We start from the raw sequence: 19,356 nt of genomic DNA on the forward strand, positions 1-19,356 counted from the left end.
GTTAGCTAACCAGTGCTGGGTAGATGACTTAAAATAACATGAGTGTGAACCAGAGTGTTGCTGTGCTAATCACTATTCTTAGATCACTAAGACGTTTTAAGTGTTGCATACAAATTAGATGTAATTGTAGAACGTGACTGTGTTGTATTTGTGACTGAGGAGCTACGTTTCACTCCAATTGGTTTCGGTGGTTTACCATAAATTTTCTTCTTTTGGCAACACCTTCATGTTACAGCACACAGTCTGAACCCAGGTAGCTGCATGATGTCCCATCAGGTATTTTTAGTTCCCACCAATAAGCTTTCATATTTAGCAGCTCAGAGCCATGCTGGTGGTGGTAAAAGAGGAAGAGAAACCTTCTTTTGTGACACCAAAACAGAGGCTTAAAGTGGTGAAACTTACTTTTTCAAAATTGCTTTTGCAATCTCCAGCACTGCCTGCAGCTTCACGACTTGACTTTGGTGTGTGTGTACGTATCTGTTGTGTGTGGCTGACGGAGATAGAAAGCCTTCTTTAATCTCCTGCCTGTATGAGTCATCTGACATGGGAATTCAATGACCTTTGGAAATCTTGTTCCACCTTATTAGATTGTTGTAAGTGAATTAGTGGCATTTAATGACCTTGTTATGAACTGACACATGGTGTACAACGCTGATCAAACGGACAAAACATGACAAAACACAATCGACAAAGGATGAAGGAGACAATACTGTGTGAGGAATTCTATTAGATAATTTAAAGGACTCTTTGGGTAGTAATTGTGCTTTCCTCACACTGTTTAAACCATGTGAACTTTATATCTTATGCATCACTTAGTACATATCTTTTATTTAGGTATTTGTAAAATGTGTCATCAGAAGATATTCTGACAGTAGTTCTGGACAATATTTAGCTCATTGTCACTTCTGAACCATGTTTTCTTATATTCAAAATCTCTTAAGCCTATATTTATTTGTGCATGAGCTCTAAATTTTCAGTCATGGTTGAAAATTGTACTATCACTTTTTGCAGTCTACTTTTACATCTTGGAAACCTTTCGGTGTTGTAGTTGTGGCTCAAGAGTCTGAAACACCATTTTAATCAAATGGTTCAGTTCGTTTCGTCTCATTGTCACTGACAAAATTTGGGACAGATTCCAAATAATTAAAGCTGCGTTTCCACCGAGCAGTTCGGGTTGGTTCAGTACGGTTTGTGACGGTTTGGTACAGTTACGCCTGATCCCATTTGCGTTTCCACAGCAAACTGTGCCCTCTCATGCCGGAAGCCATAGCTGTTAAGCAATAGCGTGACGCCGTAGCAGCTTACCCCGCTATTAAATCCAACAAAGAAGAAAAACGCGACACAGTAAACATAGAACATGGATGGAAGACATGCAGCATTTCGTCCTCTCTGTGATTGTCATGTAGCTCTCTGTTACTAAGTGCAATCAAGCTTTGTTTCAGAGAAGTCAGTGTGCCGCCAGGAGAAATGCAGCCGCTGTCGGGGTAAGTGACGATTCTTTTGACAAATCAACAGTCTGCAGTGTGTTGCTCCACCTTCCGAGAGCTGATCGGTTCAGTCAGGCACCCATACGTAAGGGTCCCAAAAAAGTGGGACAGCTCGTCTCGGTTTTTAGGGATCCGTCCCGGGATGAGTCAGTGGAAACGCCGCAAAAAGCGCGCCGTACCGAGACAAACCGAACCGGTCTTCTTGGTGGAAACGCGGCTTAAGACAAAATGTCCCACTTTTTGGACCCTTCGGCTTGGGTGGCAGACAAAACTGATCCGATCACAGTAGGTGGAGCTACAACACTGCAGACTGTTGATTGGTCGAAAGAATCGTCACTTTCCGTGCTGCAGCAGCTGTATTTCTCCTGACGGCACACAGCCTTCTCTGAAACACACCTTGATTGCACTTTGTAACAAAGAGCCACATGGAAATCACAAAAAAAGACAAATTGCTGGATGTCTTCCATCGTTTCTCTTTGTTTACCGTGTACTGTTTTCTCCTTTATTGGATTTATCTGCAGGGTGCACTGTGTCCTCTGCTATGGCGTCAAGCTAGTACTTCACTGACATGGCTACCAAACTGTACTGATCTAAACTGGACTGCTTGGTGGAAACGGGGCTTTAAATTACTTCTTTCTACCTACAATTTCACTCCAACACCTTTGGTTGTGGCAAAACTGTCTGTAACCTCTCAGTTTTCAGTTCAGTTTCAGTTTATGATACAGATCAGAATTCAATAATGGCAATTTTTAGATAGATTCAGAAGGTTTAGCACCATTCAGGTTTAATTTAATACATATGCCAAGTTGCTCCTTAGCTCATTGAATCTTTATATCATGTCCAGTGTTTAACAATTGTTTAAAAAGACCTGAGTCTGTCAGATTGAAATATTTCTGTGCAGAAGGTGCAGAAGACCTGTCTTCTCAAGAACAATAACCACGTGCTTCATTTGTTCATTCATTAATCCATACTCTCCCACTTGTCTAGGGCATAGTAGCAAACAGAAGGTCAGTCAAGATGTTTGATTTACCCTGCACTGTTTCCCAGCTGCTCTTAAAGGATCTTGGTGCTCCCATGCCAGATGTAATATGCATCCCCTCCAGTCTGGTCTGGGATTCATATAATGTACCATGCTAGTTGGGTGTGCCTGAAAACCCTCACAGTAAGGTGCCTCAGCCCCTCCAGGTGCCTACTTTGGATGCAAATGAGAAACAGACCCTTCTTTAAGCTCACCTTGGAAAAGGAATCAAGATTGTATTTTCCTTAGACGATGTTAAAGATGAATTTCTAAAGAATATGAATAATGCCTAAAATTGTCGAATGTTGTTGCACCTTGAACTGTAACTAATTATTAGTACTTAGTTACTTGCGCTTAGCTGAATCAAATGCCCTGGTTTTATTTAAGGTTGGAAATAATGTTTGTTTACAGTCATGCTGGCTACTCTCTGCCTCTTCTAGCTGTAGACCCTCCCTCACTGTGGCTTGCACTATTTAATCTCTCTTCTTACGTAACCCAAGCATCACTGTGCGTTAGAGATTATAATCCGGCACTGACACATGTCATGAGAGATGGCATGTTTGGCTGGGCAGATCGTACTGCAGGTATACGCTCACTGGAGGGAAATCAAGAAGAGGATTTGTTTGTGAGATTAGAGACACGGCGGTGTTTATTTTGTTTCAGGGTTCACTCTGCTTTGGTTTAATTCTTGGAGTTTAGAGCACTCAGAAACAGTCTCACAATCACTTTGCAGGAGTTTGTTTCAGTAATGGGGGAACAAATTGTGCATCAGTAAAGTGCATACTGTACTGACATATGGTGCAAGGACAAAATGTAATATCGTAGATGCAGGGGAGATATACCACAGAGAGTGATGTGTCATAAGTATGTGCATGTATTCGTCATCTCCCTGAGTGGATTATTGGAGTGACAGGAGGTGCAGCTCGGTGAGGTCAATTAGTACACTTTGGTTGTTCAGTGTCAGGCCGCTGAACTCTTCGAGGTTTCTGTAATTTCAGATATCTTACTGTCTGCTGCGTTTTATTAATACACTGAGTTGCTGTGCAATAGTGTGTAGACTGTTTGATTGAGCTGCTTCACTCTGCTGGCTTTGCTAATCAAGAATAGCAGAGAGAGGCACGACCCTATTATCCCAGCTGTTTATGCAAATATGAACTACATGTTGCTTCTCTGTGGTGATTTCAGATCATTTTACCCTCCTCTGCTCCACACAGAAGTTTTGGATTTGATGAAAATGGAAGAAATGTTTTTTTTTCTCTTTCACTCACTGATGTAGAAACTTTAGTAGGGGTTTCTGTACTGAGTGGAGGGTTGGAGTAATTATACTAAATTGTTACTCACATCACAATACTGCAGACTCATTTTAAAGCATTCAACATCTTTCCAGAAGATGATTAAACTCTCAGGTATAGATTTGACTCTTCTAAGCTGATGCAGCAGTTGTGTCGTATTCAGGTGATATTTATTGCTTCTGCTCTGTCAAAATTTGTGAATAAAAGCCTAAATCATGTTTGGGTATCATATTTTAAATGTTGGCACCTCTCTTGGTGGCTGTGGCTCAGTGTAAGCCATTGTCCTCCATGCAGTGAAAAGTTGACTGTTTAATTCCCACCTTTTGCATTCTACATGTCAAAGTGACCCTTGGATTGATACTTAGCCCCAGACTGCCCCTCAAGCTGCAGACATCAGTGTGTTAATGTGTTGGTTGGATCCTGATGTGAACATTGGCACCTTGCAGCAGCCTCTGCACACATAAGTGTGTGAATGTGTGTATACGTGTGAAAGGGTGAATTTGACCGGAAGTGTAAAGTGCTGTGAGTGTTTCAAAAACTATATATAGACAAGCACTTTGCAAATCCCAGTTCACTTACCATCCCAGTTTAACTTAGAGGTTTTCTGCTCAAAGTGTTTTCTTTTCCTTTTTTTTCACTTCCAGATGTCAAAGATATTCTTTAAGATTTATGTACAAGACAGTTTCTTGCAGTTAAAAGCTAAAAGAATTGTGGTTGTTTTAGGGGACAGAGAGGGGTGATGCGACATTTTTATAATTTTAGGATTTATACTGACACTCTGCGACACTTAGAGTAGCTGTACATGGTTTGCAGCTCCAAAAATCCTTTTTTTGGTGTTTAAGAATATTTTTTTAAGCCTCTGTCTGAACTTTGTTTTAGCTGCTGTTTCTTTAAGGCTCTATACTCCACAAACCTCCTTCCCTCTGATTGGCCAGCCCTCTGGAGGCCTGTCAGAGACAGAATGATGGAAAGACTTTGGTGTTTGAGGGCCGACACCACAACAGGTCATAAACCAGTTTGGTGTCCCTTATGAGAGGACCTCATTATTTCAGCAAATCTCATGATATGTGGGTGTTTCTTTTGAACAATTCACAAACAATCAGATTTCTTCTGCCTATTAATGTTTAACTGTTTGAAGAATTTGCTCATCTTTAGTATAGTCATTAAGTCATTGTTGGAATCATTGAGCACTGTAAACATAACAACAAATCACTCAATAAAAGTCCCCCAAGTTTGGGAATTGTTTTAATTATACAAAAAAAAAAAAAAAGTTTGTTATGGAAGATGTAAAGGCCATTTCCCTTTTCTGAATGCGTAACTCAACTCTTCTTAATACTGTTGTTTTGAGGCCTAAAGCGAAGGGCGGACAAATGTACAGCCATTAGTAAGTCCATTAAATCCTTAATTATACGATCCTGCAGTGTCATCTACACTCCAGCGAGCTCGTGTTTGTACCTTGCATTCATTTGCTTCTTTGTGACCTCTGCTCCCACGCTAAGCATTTATCTTTTTCTGCTAACTAATGTGTTAAATCACTGGGACCAACTATTAATTGGCCATATCTCATTGTTTTACTTAATGCTTTTGTTGATTTGTTTATATTTAAATTCATCACCACCATTCCTGTATATGTCACCATCTTTTTATAGTGTTTTAGTGCTTTAGTGTTTTTTATATAGATTATTTAAATTGTTTTATATTTTCTATTTAAATTTTTCATACCTTGTCGACTCTGAGAGAGCCCTGCACAAGGATTCCTGTGTGTCTGAGCTGTTGGTCCATGAACAAATGGCAAATAAAAACCTTGAATCCTTAATTATCTGGGATTATGCATCTGCAGTTAAAGTTTGTAAAAGAAGAGGACATTAATACTTGAGTTTGTTGAGGTGAAGTAAAGTTCAGGTTATGGCCAGGGCTGGTATTTGTACAGTGACTCATTGTGTTTTAACTTTTTGTTATGACTTTTCTTCTTCACTGAATATAATGTAGGAAATAAGAGATCTGGCAGAAATGAAATATATAGCTGTAATTAAATGCAACAGGAATGTATTGGTTTACGTTTCTTCGTAAATTCAGCATATAATCCAGTTCTATGCAGCGGATCTCTTGTGAAAATGAAACCAGCTCTGATCTACGAGTGCACGTCTCAGAAATTGTGTTAGTTTTTTTTTTAAGGACTCTCTAAGCAGATGGTTTCCTCCAGCAATGCCATCGGTCTGCTACTCTGTGCTTACTCAGCTCCTCAAGTTTCCTCTGGCTGCTGGCCACATTCTTATCTGCACCACTGGCTGTTTCCTGCTGCAGCTTCTTAACCCTGGTCCATGCCAAAACACAGATTAAAACACACACATTTACAAACATATAGTGCACACTCATGGACATGTACCAGGACAAATGAAGTTTGATGCCTCTGTGGTGTATTTAAAACCATTTTCAAGCCGTCTTGCTGCTTGTGCGCAGACCGATTGTTCTCCCTTAAGCTGTTGGCTTTGTTTTATTTCCCCGTTGAACAAATTACTTCTGAGAACTCTCAAATTGCTTACTCGGATTAAAGAAAATGTAGTTAGGATTTAAAGAGGCTTTTGATTCATGCAGGCACAACAGAAACACATACACTCTTGCTCATTAACACACTTACAATGGAACAACAATGCAGACGAGTGTTAAACACCATGTTTAAAACACTGGAATTGAAAGTTAAATCATCAAGCTTCGGTTGAAAGAAAGTTTGAGCCACAGACTCAGGTCCACAGGGGGAAAACAAACGAAGCAAGTCTTTTATTTTCTTCTTCTGATTTGAGTTTTGCTTCACTGGGACGTCACTGAAGAAGCCGTGCTTTGTACCAGAAAAAAACACTACTGCATAGATTATAACATCATCATAACCCGCTAAAGAAAATGCTTCCATAAGTTCATCTTCTCTTAAGTAGTGAGGACAGCCTTTATTGTTCCATCTACTGTTGAGATTAAGATTCTTCAGTCAAAGTGTGAACTGGTAGTGCTTTATGTCACGTGGAGCTTTGAAATACATACAGCATTAAGCGGGACGATAAAAGCCCATATGGCAGATGAATGCCAACCTTTTAAAATGATGACTTGGCTGCCGGTAAATCAAACACCCACAGTCATCTGCTGCCAAATGGTCCATCGCCTCTCATTGAGTCATTGTGTGCAGGCTGGAATTTGCTGAATCCGGCTTTCTGCAGGCTTTACAGTATCTTCATGTCCACATCGGTGTGACCATGATCACATAGAAAATGTGAGCACACATGCGTCAACATTGTTGTTCTTCTGCTTGTTTTTGAGGTCCATTTTGCTTTGAAAAGGACTGAAACTTTCAAATTCTATTCTCCTCTATACTCACAAAATGCTGCACATACATTTATGTATAAGTACACATTTTATCTCAACAGCTTTCTTCCCAGAAAACAGCCAGCTCATAAAACAGCCCAAAGCCATTTTTCATATTATCTGCTTCAAATGTAAATGGTTTGAACGCGTTTGAACTTCATAACCGCACATATTGAGAAGTGAGCAGCGCCTGCTCATATTTACTAACCTGTCTGTCAAAGTGAGAAGACTCCTATCCACCGGCCAAACCAGACACCTCGGCATCATTGAAGCCAGAAGCAGTAATCTACAGCATCTGGAGTGAGGGGCTTGAGTTAACCTTCTTTGCCCTTCACAATCCACTTTAGATAAGACGGCTACATTTCTTACACAAAAGTCCTGCCTGAAGCAGCTTTGAGCCAAAGTTCAGGTTCTACATGGCTGCTTTAAAGCCTGTGAAATGCTTTTTAAGCTATATATGGAGCTGAATACCGAAGAGTAGAAAAAAAAGACTGAAAACAAGCGGCAACTCATATGTTGTACTAGCATGTGACCATTCTGTTAAATCTCCATATCATGTTAAACATCAGTTTATTGATAAATATTTTCAATTGCATGATATTATAAAAATTGTTAGAGCTGTGTTATTTTTCTACAACAATTAAAATTCATACACAACGTTGCTTTAAAAAATACATTTGACTATTTAAAACTTCTGTGTGAGTTTTTTAGCTGGTCATGAAGCAGATAAGTTGATATTGATGCACCCCCAAAAAACAAACAACAAAAGTGAATTATTACTTTATATTTTCAATTCCTTGTACTAAAACAAAAAATAATCCAAAATAAGAGCTTACATTAGGAGATAAATTTGACCATTAAGAAACTGCAGAATAAGATTTTTTGTTTAAATTAAAAGTTTACATTCAGAAGATGAATGTAGGAGCTAATGGATACAGCTTTAAAAATGAGGGCGCCAGAATCAGCTTAAAATGAGAGGTTATCCCATATACCCTCTAAAGTCAAAACCCCACTGTTTCGTACTGATGGTGCTGGGCCTGTGAACATTTAAAGACAGCATTAGCAGCATTTTTATTTTTATGATGAGTTTAAAAACTAAACAGGAAAAAAATGGTGTTTCATGTGTATTTAATGTACTTTTTGTACCAACTAATTTGAGTTGACCTTTCACAAAACATTCAAAGCATTTTATCCCCGGGTATTGACTCTGATATATTTTGTGCAGAGCAGATTGATTTTTCTTTCTATTACTTCTTCAAGTGGATTTGATTGTCAGACTCTGGCATGAGTGGGCTGTATTCAGCCAAACACTGATCTTTTTTAAGTTTTTTTCTATCCTCCACCATTCTTGTCACATCTGTCATTTGCAACCTCCCACAGGAAATCTTTGTTTAGAACAGATATCCAAACTTCTTGCAGGAGCTTTCGGTGTTACACAGACTGTACAGTTTTTCTGGCACTGCAGCAGGATTTTGTAATTCTAGCAGCCAGTCTGAGCTGCTGTTGCTGAATGGCCACCAGTGTTAAAGAGTGGGTGTCACATTAACATTTGTATTTAAATGCACTTTAGGCATTTTGCTCACGTTCCATGGCAACACAGACTGACGAAGGAGGTGGAACATTTCAACAGCACACAGTCACACACTGTGGTGACTGTTTTATTGGAATGTAAACTCTTTGGCATGGTTTTGTGTTAGGTAGGTTTTCTCCCATATGTATTGTACAGTTTGTTCCTTCAATGTTGCTCATTATGTGTATTCTCGTGATAAAATTATGAAAAAGATGTGTCAAAGATCCTTATAAAAATATGCTAAAGCAATGAACTTTCTTTGTTTTAACAATGTTTCATATCAAGTAAACAGTGCTGACTTCTGAAAAGCAAGCTACCTACCTTAAAGAAAAGACAAACACCAGGTATGTGCAGCTGCAACAACCCAGTTTTCTTCCCTGGGGATCAATCAATAAAGTCTTTTCCTATCTTATCATGAATCTGTCCAACCGGATGAGCAGATAGATTGGGGGTATAATCAGAGACAGAACGGCAGAGATGGACAAACAGAACAACATCATCAGATGGCACAAAACTACAAAACTAGGTCTACAGAGGCAACAATGAAAGTAAAATACTGGCTTTAACATGTTTGTGTATATCACCAGTGTGTCTGATGGTTAAGATTGTAGCTGACAAAGTGAAACAGGTCCTACTTTGGTTTCATCTCTCAAATGTAAGCTGATGATGATAAACTTGAAAATTGAGACTTTCACACAGTTTTCTTACTCCAGGTTATTCACTGAATTTCAACTGTTAATTCAATTGTATCTTTTTCAAAAGTCAGTTGACTTTTTTATAACAGCTTATGAGTTCATATTGTTATCCAGGGAACTGACCCTAACACATTAAATGTGGAACAAAAGACGGACAGCTGTAAGGACTGGTTTCATGAACGAGAAATACAGAGTGAGGATAAGCTCACCTGGCCTCCGGAGTCCGATGACAGACCGGCTGGCAGCGCTGAGGGGAACGGCCAGCCCCAGCGTGGTTGTCACAGTTTCGATTTTATTAAAAATAAGTTGAGACTTAACGAAAAACAAAAAAGGGTTTCACACCAGTAATCCCCAAAAATAGGGTGTGCTTTGAGTCTGCTGTCTTGGCGTTGTAGTTTGTCTAGTGCATCAATTCTGGCCTTTTCACAGCTGGGGCTACTTCTCTTGATTACCTTGACGTCTTAAAGGGAACCAAGCCCCCGCTCCAGGAATGATGCATTCAAAGACTCAGAACAAAACAGTGACTCTTCATTACTTAAACATAAACAATGTAAACATGTTTTTTGGGAATCACATGTGAGCAATGAAATGATGTTTGTGGTCTAAACTTTTAGCAGTGCTTGTTGATATCAGCCTGGCTAGTTGCACCTGTATGCTAGGCTCATAGCATGAACTTAAAGTGCTTTAGGGTATTTTAAAACCACCTGAAAAAAGTGTATATTACAGTGGTTTCATTATTTTCCATCATGTTGGCAGTAGGAAGTAAGAAGACAATGCGGCAGCTTTACTACAATGTGCCATAAGGCACAATAACAAAATATAAACAAAACAAGAACACAGTAATAACATGTTGCATGGCTGACAGCTCCAATAAAAATACAACGTTCTGGCTCAACTCAACTGTTTCATGAGCTGGAAAGGAAACAACTAAAAGTAATCTCAAACAAATAGAAACAGGTTGAACATTGAGCTGTTTTCTGTTGATCAGAAGCCAACTCCAGATTAAACCCTACCTCAGAATTCTGCACCCCATCCATCTGTCTAAATGTAGATGTCCCTGGACTCCCGTAATTTATTGACAGTGCTCTCCTTACAGATCTTCAGTCACAAATCACTGAAAAGGTGGAACCGGCTCTCCTGAGTCATCATGTTTTTGCAGCCCTTGTCGCGCTTATCAGCCCAAAAACCTGTGTGTGTTCCCTGAAAGCATGCTAATCTCCTCTGGTGATTACATTGACCCCAGGCCATTGATTACACACCATCTAGGCTAGAATGTCATTGGAACACAGGCGGTGACCAAATTTTGCACCTGGCAATGCTCTCATTCCCCTCTGCTCAAATAGCACCATTTATCACCTCCCCTGCTTTCTGCTGGGCGGAAAATAGAGTCTGTCTGTTGCCTCTGCATCTCGAAGCAGAAATGGGCATGTTTTTATTACAATTTAGAATGAAAGGGGGTATATTTTGCTTTTAAATTTCCTCACACTGTGAAAGCAGGGGGCATTTCTACGTTCCATATTCTTTTTGCTTGAGTGACAAAACAATTCATTGCAAAGAAAAAGCTGCTCTGCTGATAATTCCCCATATTTCACGTTCTATTGTGGCTGCCACAACAGCTGTCGAGGGGTTGAGCATTGTGGAGCTTGACTGTACACTGCAGGGCGGCTTCTAGTTTGACGCCAGATCCCTTCAGCCCCGTTTTTTTCCTGTCCTTCTCTGTGAGCAGGTCAGTCGAGGTCAAAGAGCTGGGAGGAAAATGTTCTACAGAATTCCAAGTCTAATCTTTTCTCTGTGCGCTCTGCTCAACCCTTTAAGGGAGAGCAAATAAATCTTCCATCCTCAGTTATAGAGGAAGACAGCTGAAGGCTCGAGTCTTTGTCCCATTCCTTCTCTGGCCTGTTTAACCTGGAGGCCACTGGAAGTTGTCAGTTAAATGTTTGTAAAACATCACTCAGACCAAATAATAGGGACAGGATGAGGAAAAGGGATCACCTTTTAAGTAATATTCCCCTTCCTCTAATAACATTATAACTCTACCAGCAGTTAAAAAGCTTTGAACTGTGACGTCTCTGTCAGTTGGGTTAACTTGTTTTTCAGTTATTACACCTTTCCCTTTCCTTTCCCCTAAATCTCTGTTATTCTGACCTGTGGATTTAAAACACCTTCAAGAAAATCCACTCGATCTAATCCCTAGACAGAACAGACTAGCTTACGGTTCACCAAAAGGTCTTCAATGAGATATTTGATGTCTTCACACTATGACAGCTCACGTACACAAGCCATTGTCGTTTTTATCCAACATGCGATTCAGCACCATGATATCAGAGCCCCCACAGGTCAGGCCTTTCCAGCTGACCCCTCAGCTGGCGGCAGCTGTTGGTGAAATATTGAGCTGTCAAACAAGAGGACATCAAATGTCTGAGCAAAGACCCTGAGCTGCCTCCCCTGCAATAAGCTCTCTGTCAAATTACGACTGTTTGCAGACGACATCCTGTTGTTCACAATGAAACAAAACAGGTTGCTATCCTTCTTCTGATTCAGACAGTGTATTCATACTTGGCTTAAAGGGCTTTGTAATCTCTGCAGTCCACAACGTATGACCTGATTAGATATTCCAGAAGAAGCCCCAACCAAGCAAAGCCAGTGCTGTTGTTGTTTTTTTATCGTTAGTAAAAGAAAAAGCAGCTTTTGTATCGTAATCTTTCCAGAAACTATCAACTGTGATCAGATGGAGTTGGGGTTGGCCAAATTTTTCCAGTAACAAATTTTGCTGTCAAGAATATGTCCATAATACTTCTCTGCTCTGCATTTACAGGTGTTTTTTGTTTTTTTTAACATGGTCCTTACTATATATGATTTCAAAAACATACATACATCACAAAGAACAGAAACAACAGCCTAGTATTTACACAGTTAAGCTTTACATGTTTTGGCTTTGTTTTTATCATTTTTTAAGAGTTTAGGAATCAAGATGATTGTTGTTTTTATTACAATCATTTGAACAACACTATTAGGGAAAATTGTTGTTAATTTGAAAATACTGAATGCTTTTTTTTCTGTTTTATACTACTGACAAAAAAGGTCTCTTGGGCCAGTTTCTGTCAATTGGAAAAAAATGAATGGGGTGCTTTGTTAGCTCTCCTGGGTAGCAGGCACCCCATGTAAGGAGGATTGAGTTGTTGTAACGGTCATTGTGTTGATTGATTGCCCTGATATTATTCAATTTATGTTGTTTGCCCTCTTTCCTGAACTAAAACCTAGGACTTACCACTTAAAAACAAAACTTAAGGTGTTAGCAGAGTGACTTTGTACTTACAATAGCAGGATAGCTTAGCTCTCTGCAGCAATTCCCCTGAAATGTGGTGTTTTAGACTCATTATTTTAAATGCCTTGTTTCCTCTTGGAGACTCTGAAAAAAAACAGTCTTATTGTGTTCGTCATTCATCTTTAGTGCTTTTTGCAAAGCATCCTCACACAGGATGATAAATGTTTAAATGGGCAGGATCCATGTTCACTCATTTCAATGAATCTGATTCAAACTTTTGTTTCATATAATTCAGAGAAAGTCATTTCCTCTTGGGCCACATTGAGCCTTTTCATTTGTATTCAGCCATGCTGCAGTGAATCAAATGTGAGAAGTTGATAAAGGGAGAAATAGAGGAAATCAGATCATATTCTCACTGCTAAATGTGCATCCCTTGCACATTACATGGCTGTGCTCCTCTGCCCCAGCAGCTTTTCTCTGGCTTAAACTGATTTCCACATGGCTCTGTGCCCAGGAGTTACTTTGGTCCTTAACGTGTGCCATTAACCCAGTGTGTCGCCACGGTTTGTAATAGCAGGTGTAAAGAGCGGATTTTGTTTTGCTTGGCAGATGTTGATGTAACACCCGTCCTGGCATTTCTTTCATCATTACAAGGTCGTTCTTCTGATTCAGTTTCTAAATGATAGAGTTGTACTTCAGTGGCTCAGTTGTAGAGTGACTTGTCTCACAGAAAAGTTTGGGAACTTGATCCTAGGTCGCACTGCCAACACGCCAAAGTTCTTGGGCAGCACACTTTACGGTAATGACTCCCAGTGGCTGTATGTGTGAATGGGATTAGCTAACGCTGATGCCTGCTTTACATGGCAGCCTCAGCCATGAGTGAGTAGGTGTGAATGGGTGAATGTAAGATATAAAGACACTTTGAGCGGTGCTTTCTAAACGCAAATACCATACAATAGAAAAACAACAAAGATATGACAGAACAAAAGCCCATTCGTCCTCATTGTTTTCATTTTGAAGCAGCATTCGCTCTTACAGAGCTGTCCTGGATGCTTCGCATCTGTTTCAAAATCTTCTGACTGGACAACAAAATTTGATTGCATTCAATTTAGTCTATTGTTGTCAAAACAAAAGCAACAAGCCGTCGACAAAGCTTTTTTTGATGAGACATTCACAAACATTTATTCCAGCACATGTGACACTGTCATTCAGCCCAGGCTTGCCAAATAAGCTGGGCATACCAGCATCTTTTCACACGTTCAAGATGTTAAATAAGAATAAACGGCCAAAAACAAAAGAAATACACCCCAGATTTTCCAGCACTGTAGGCGTGTTACAGTCTGATATGCAGCTCTGTTGATGGCAGCAGGGTAGTTTTTCTGCTCTTGTGTATTAGCGGGGAAGCTCATTGGCACACAGCTGTTCTTAATAACCATCATTAGCGCAAACCAAATCACATGTGCTTTCTTTGATTCTAGAGCTGCAGCTCACCCTTCATCCATTCACTTCCTTATGACTCTTAAAATAGCTCCCACTGAAGTGTAAGTACACAAAGAAGCTTTTGTTATGATTGAAGGTTTACTGCAGAGTTTCAACCTGTGCATGTCGCTGATAAATAATGTTGCAAGGGTCCGGTCATTCATGGTGGCCTGTGTCATGCCATGGTAGTAATTACAAAGGCTGGGGTGGAGAAAGCTATGAGCTAGTGATGCTGAAATGCTGAAGCCTCACAACGAGGATAAAATGAGTAACAAAGCATATCATCCGTTCATTTTGGTTTGTGGGGTGAGGTTTTAGAAAATATTTTAACTGCTTTCACACACAAAAGGACAAATAGGTCAAACACTCATGAATATTAAATAATCATTTTCCACAACTTTTTTTTTATGCACAGAAACATGTTGGTGGTATGAATTCGTAAAACACTGTAATCACTTTCAGAGGAAGTAATCAATGGGAGCATCTGAAACCTCCCACTCTCCCACCTGTCTGCTTAATAATTCAACAACAGTCGTAGCCTCTGTGGGCATTGACTGTGAAAGGGACTGTGTGACCTCCAGTCCTGCAGCAGGTGGTAGACTTACCGGAGGTTGCATTTGTGCAGAAATTAAGTTGCTCTTCTCTTTAATATCTGTGCCAGGATGTGAGGATGCTTCACACATTAATCCACAAGGAAATGGATTTATTAGAAAAGAAACCGACAAGGAAGTCATTGTTGAATGTTTCAGAAATATTTCTTACCTGTCAACAACTGATTTACGTGATTCATTTAACTCCTTACTGCCTGAATAAACAGTTATAAAAATAGATTGGTTTATGTGTTCTTACATTCTTACAGATGTTAAATCAAGTGGAGATTGTAAATCAAGAGTAAACACAATAGTTATAACTGAGTCATATAATATAAATAGACATGACAAATTCATGCCCTCACCAATATGTTGTGACATAGTGGACCTGATACGATCTTTGGTATGTGCAGAATATGATTTAACAGGTAATAATGAGATACAAAGGTCATTTCAGCTGCATCAAGACCTGACAGGGTGGAGCACAGATGGCCTAGTGCAGGGATGTCAAACTCGTGCCATGGAGGGCCAAGAGGCTGCAGGTTTTCCCTCCAACCAAGAACTCCACCAGCTGGTTTCACTGATTAGTCCCTGCTCTCCGCTTGAAGGTGAGGTAATCATTGGAATCAGCTGGTGGAGTTCTTGGTTGGAAAGAAAACCTGCAGCCTCTTGGCCCTCCATGGCATGAGTTTGACATCCCTGGCCTAGTGGTTTAGGACGCAGTCCATGAGGTTTGCCCTCGCGCAGGTGGCATAGACTGTATAAAACATAGACATGGTCTTGCCGATGTCCCCTGTCTGTTTCTGAACCCGAAAATGAAGCCCATCGGCTATAGCGGCCATATTGCTAGTGGCAAGGACTTCCCCTCCAGCCATAGGGCGTCTGTGGGTCACGTGACCCTCAGCTGTGCCTCTTATTGGGGGAGCTCGCGATCTTAATATCCTTCAAACAGACAGTTTAGAAAAAAATTTCACAGTGTGTGCTAATAGTAAAATTAGCGACTCAGACAGGAGACATTTTATGAACCAGGCTGTAAATAGGTTAATTTCTGCTTTGAAAATGGCTTTTTTTTGGCTTTTTTTTGGCTTCTGGAGCCAGCCTCAAGCGAACACTCGAGAAACAGCAGATTTTAGCACTTTTGCATTGTCTCATATTCCCAGACCAGAGGTTGCCACTTGGTTCAGATCCAGCCCGTGCCCTCTTTCCTGCATGTCACTCCCCACTCCCCACAGCTAGTTCCACGCATAGTTTTACAAAGCCCCTAAAGGCACATGGACATAATAAAAAAGGGTCTTCATAAACAAGATACATTATACATGTGCACCAGAAACCAACCAGAGCTCACAAAAAATTTACAAGACATATGATGCTTTTGAGGAAGTTTTCTGTACTCTTGAGGAAATTTACTTTGCTCATGAGGTTGTGTGTGCACACCTGGTTGGATTTACCTTGAAGGTCAAACTCATATCTGATCAAAGTGTCTGCTTTTTTTTTTCTTTCCTTTAGCACTCTAAAAACTTAACAGAAAGGCTCTTGTTAGTCTCATGTGAGCACGGGGAACCTTCTTGAAAGCATGCAATAATAACGTGCTCATGAAATTTTTTTAAATGAGCACAGGATGGTATCTGGTGTCCATGCAGAAGTTAACCGTTGTTTTTCTCTGCCTATTCCTGTCCCTTTTGTGGCTCTGGACAATATAAACCAAATATAGAATAGATGTATTCCTTGAATTGCCAAAGCTGCCACGCACCGAGCAATTTCTTTCTGATCTGAAGCTGTTATACCTTTCTGAAGCACTTTTATGATTCGATGTATCAAGACTGGAGCGCTCAAGGTTGTGAAGATTAAAACTGAGCCGATCAAGGTCAAAAAGGTGACTGTGACCCAGAAAATACAGGGAAATCTAATAAATTTGAGCTGAGATGTTTTCAAAAGTCATAAAACATGAGAACCCAGAACTGGGATATTAAAGCGTTTTTTTAATTTTAAAAAGTCAACAAATGCAAATCAGACCACACGGCACTGCTGGGAATAAAAAGACCTTTCAAACAGGGGACATTTTGACCCCTGATAGCGTGAAAAGCAGAGGTTAAGCTAATAATGTCAATGATAGCGTCCTTATTGTTATGATATCCTTTGTTTAAAAGTCAGAGTGCCTCATGAGGTTGACAGTGCTACTAGAAATTAATGAAAAAGAAGAGTTTATCTTGGAGTGTAGACTTTCATTAGAGTTCATATCAGCTCGAAGAGTTTCTCTTTCAAGAGATGCAGGAGTGTGAACTTTTTTCATCGTATCTGTCTTTTTGTACAGCTCTGAAATGTTTTATTTGACACATAAAGTAAAAAAGAAACTCAGTTTTGTTTTGTTTTTTTTTCTGTTGGCTCACACAACCACTCTGTACTTTATCAGATTACCTTTATTAGATTCAGTTTATCGTTCAGACTGTTTTGTTCCTGTCCTGCTTTGTGACTTACACTGAGCACGCTGTTGTTGTGTTTTTACAGAAATAAGATGATTGCCTAGTACAGCAGGATCCACAACCAGATTAATCCAATACCAGTTACAATTAATTTATCATATCATGATAGTAGAGGAGTAATCCCATTTGTTAATGACTGCTGAATCTCTGTTTTAGATTAAGATGTCTGGTGAAACAACTTGAGAGAGGAGAGGCTTCGCTGACTGACCTCAAGAAAAATCTAGAGTATGCAGCATCGGTGCTGGAGTCCGTTTACATCGAGGAGACGAGGTAAGGACACAGGAGCGTAACGCAGTGGGACAAATATGATGAAACATGGTTCATTTGTTGTGGAAAAAGCATCCGAGCACTGACAGAGGCCAGACTCTTGGAAACAAATGACTGTCATTAGTGCAGCGATTGACCTCTGCTTGTTTTTCTTAGTCTCATGGTAGCCGTTTCTTTCCCTTGCTGTGTAACTGAGACTCACATCATTATGATGGATGATAGACTGAATGTATAACTTCTGTAAAGGAGCTAACCCTTCCATAACTCTGCAGAGCTTACTGATTGCTGTACTGACCTTCTCCCTGATTCTACAAAACAAAGTCTAAAAAATAAATAAACTTGACTCAAATCATGAACATCAACGTTATGGCAGATAATAATGCTAGGTTTGGTTCAGGTCAGTGAAAATAGTAGGTCAATCCACATCAGTGGTCGAATGCAGGTCCAGAATCAGAGATATGAGTAGGCTTATGGAATTATATAAACCCCTCATCATCTAGATCTCACCAGATTAGGGCCGGCTGCTACATGACCACTACAGGATGGAGGAGGATGAACCGTCCAGAGCAGAATCCATGTAGCAGCATGATTATCAATGTGATGTGAATGCTTTCTCTCTGCCATAAAAACTTGTATTCAGTTCAGAGGGTGGAGACCAGCAGGCTTTGCTTTTGATCCCCTGAACATGTCAACACAACAGTGTGGCTGCAGAGAATTATATCACACAATTGGATTCAAAAACTCCCGTCTGAATGTTCCAAGAGGCCTGGGATGTTTTTATCTTACATAAGAGGTGATATTATTTGATGGCGGTGCTTGGATTTGACTTTGATCCCCTGTAAAAGTAGAGCTAGGATAAATAAATCTTAGTAAGCCTTTGGTGTCATCCCTCTGTGTTCTCTACTTAAGTTTCTTTGTGTCTGGCTTTTAACTTTCATCCCTCACTTCTCCCAGGCGCTTGGTGGACACAGAAGATGAGCTCAGTGACATCCAGTCAGAGTCGGTGCCATCAGAGGTGCGGGACTGGCTCGCCTCCACTTTCACCCGACAGATGGGCCTGATGCTGCGACGCAATGAGGAGAAACCTCGCTTTCGGAGCATCGTCCACGCCGTCCAGGCCGGCATATTTGTTGAGAGGTAAACATACATGTGTGTGTGGGACACACGAGCACACAAACACTTCCAGGCGGGCTGCCAGTGATGCTAAATAATTCAAAGGGACTGTCACCTTTATCTTTCCTGCACTGAGATCCTATCCCTCACTAGTCTGCCTGTGCAAGTATAGCCTGGAGCAACTTAAAGCAAAGCTTTCAACAGCTTTTGTTTGGCCTCACATCACGAAAGGACAGCCACACCTGTCCTGCAAGTTTCACTGCACGTACTCTGTTGACAGTAGACATTCATATTTTTTTCCATGTCAGTTTAACATACAAATTTTATAAAATCAGGAGGGAAGAGTTGAGAAAAAGAATCTAATGAATTCACAGAAACAAATATGAGCAGGAGTTCTCAAGCACAGGGGATTAGGTTGTAGATTTATGAGAATAAAGGTGTTACATATACTATGTTGGTGGATTTCAGAAGAGGAGGCCTTCTCCAAGATGAGGAAGGTTTATTATCTGAAAAGTTAAAATGAGATGAAAATAAACAACAGCTGCTGAAGAGTTCTCGGGCTGCTGATTAGCCTGCTCGTCTTCACACAGACTCAGTGTTTGTTTGCTTTACTCAAAAATCCTATTTGAAAATCCTAAAATGTGGCGCTTGTGTGCTGCAAGATTGAATATTCAGTTATTCATGAAACCCTGTAATCAAGAATAACTTCACAAAAAGCCCCAGAGTCTTTATTTTAGCAGATTCGGCTG

At 40.2% G+C, this 19,356-nt stretch overlaps 1 protein-coding gene across 3 annotated transcripts in view; it reads left to right on the forward strand.

The window, feature by feature from the left end:
* pde1cb (phosphodiesterase 1C, calmodulin-dependent b) overlaps positions 1-19,356 on the forward strand; it is a 131,336-nt gene that overhangs the window by 82,068 nt on the left and 29,912 nt on the right. For all 3 annotated transcript variants that reach the window (XM_074688678.1, XM_074688680.1, XM_074688681.1), the window contains 2 exons: positions 17,384-17,497; positions 18,449-18,631. In XM_074688678.1, the coding sequence (XP_074544779.1) occupies positions 17,384-17,497; positions 18,449-18,631 (297 nt within the window). The remainder of the gene's footprint in view (positions 1-17,383; positions 17,498-18,448; positions 18,632-19,356) is intronic.

This window comes from Halichoeres trimaculatus, unplaced genomic scaffold (genome assembly GCF_033239565.1).
Source record: "Halichoeres trimaculatus isolate MK-OKI-2021-1 unplaced genomic scaffold, fHalTri1.1 fHalTri1_scaffold_15, whole genome shotgun sequence".
Taxonomy (NCBI): domain Eukaryota; kingdom Metazoa; phylum Chordata; class Actinopteri; order Labriformes; family Labridae; genus Halichoeres; species Halichoeres trimaculatus.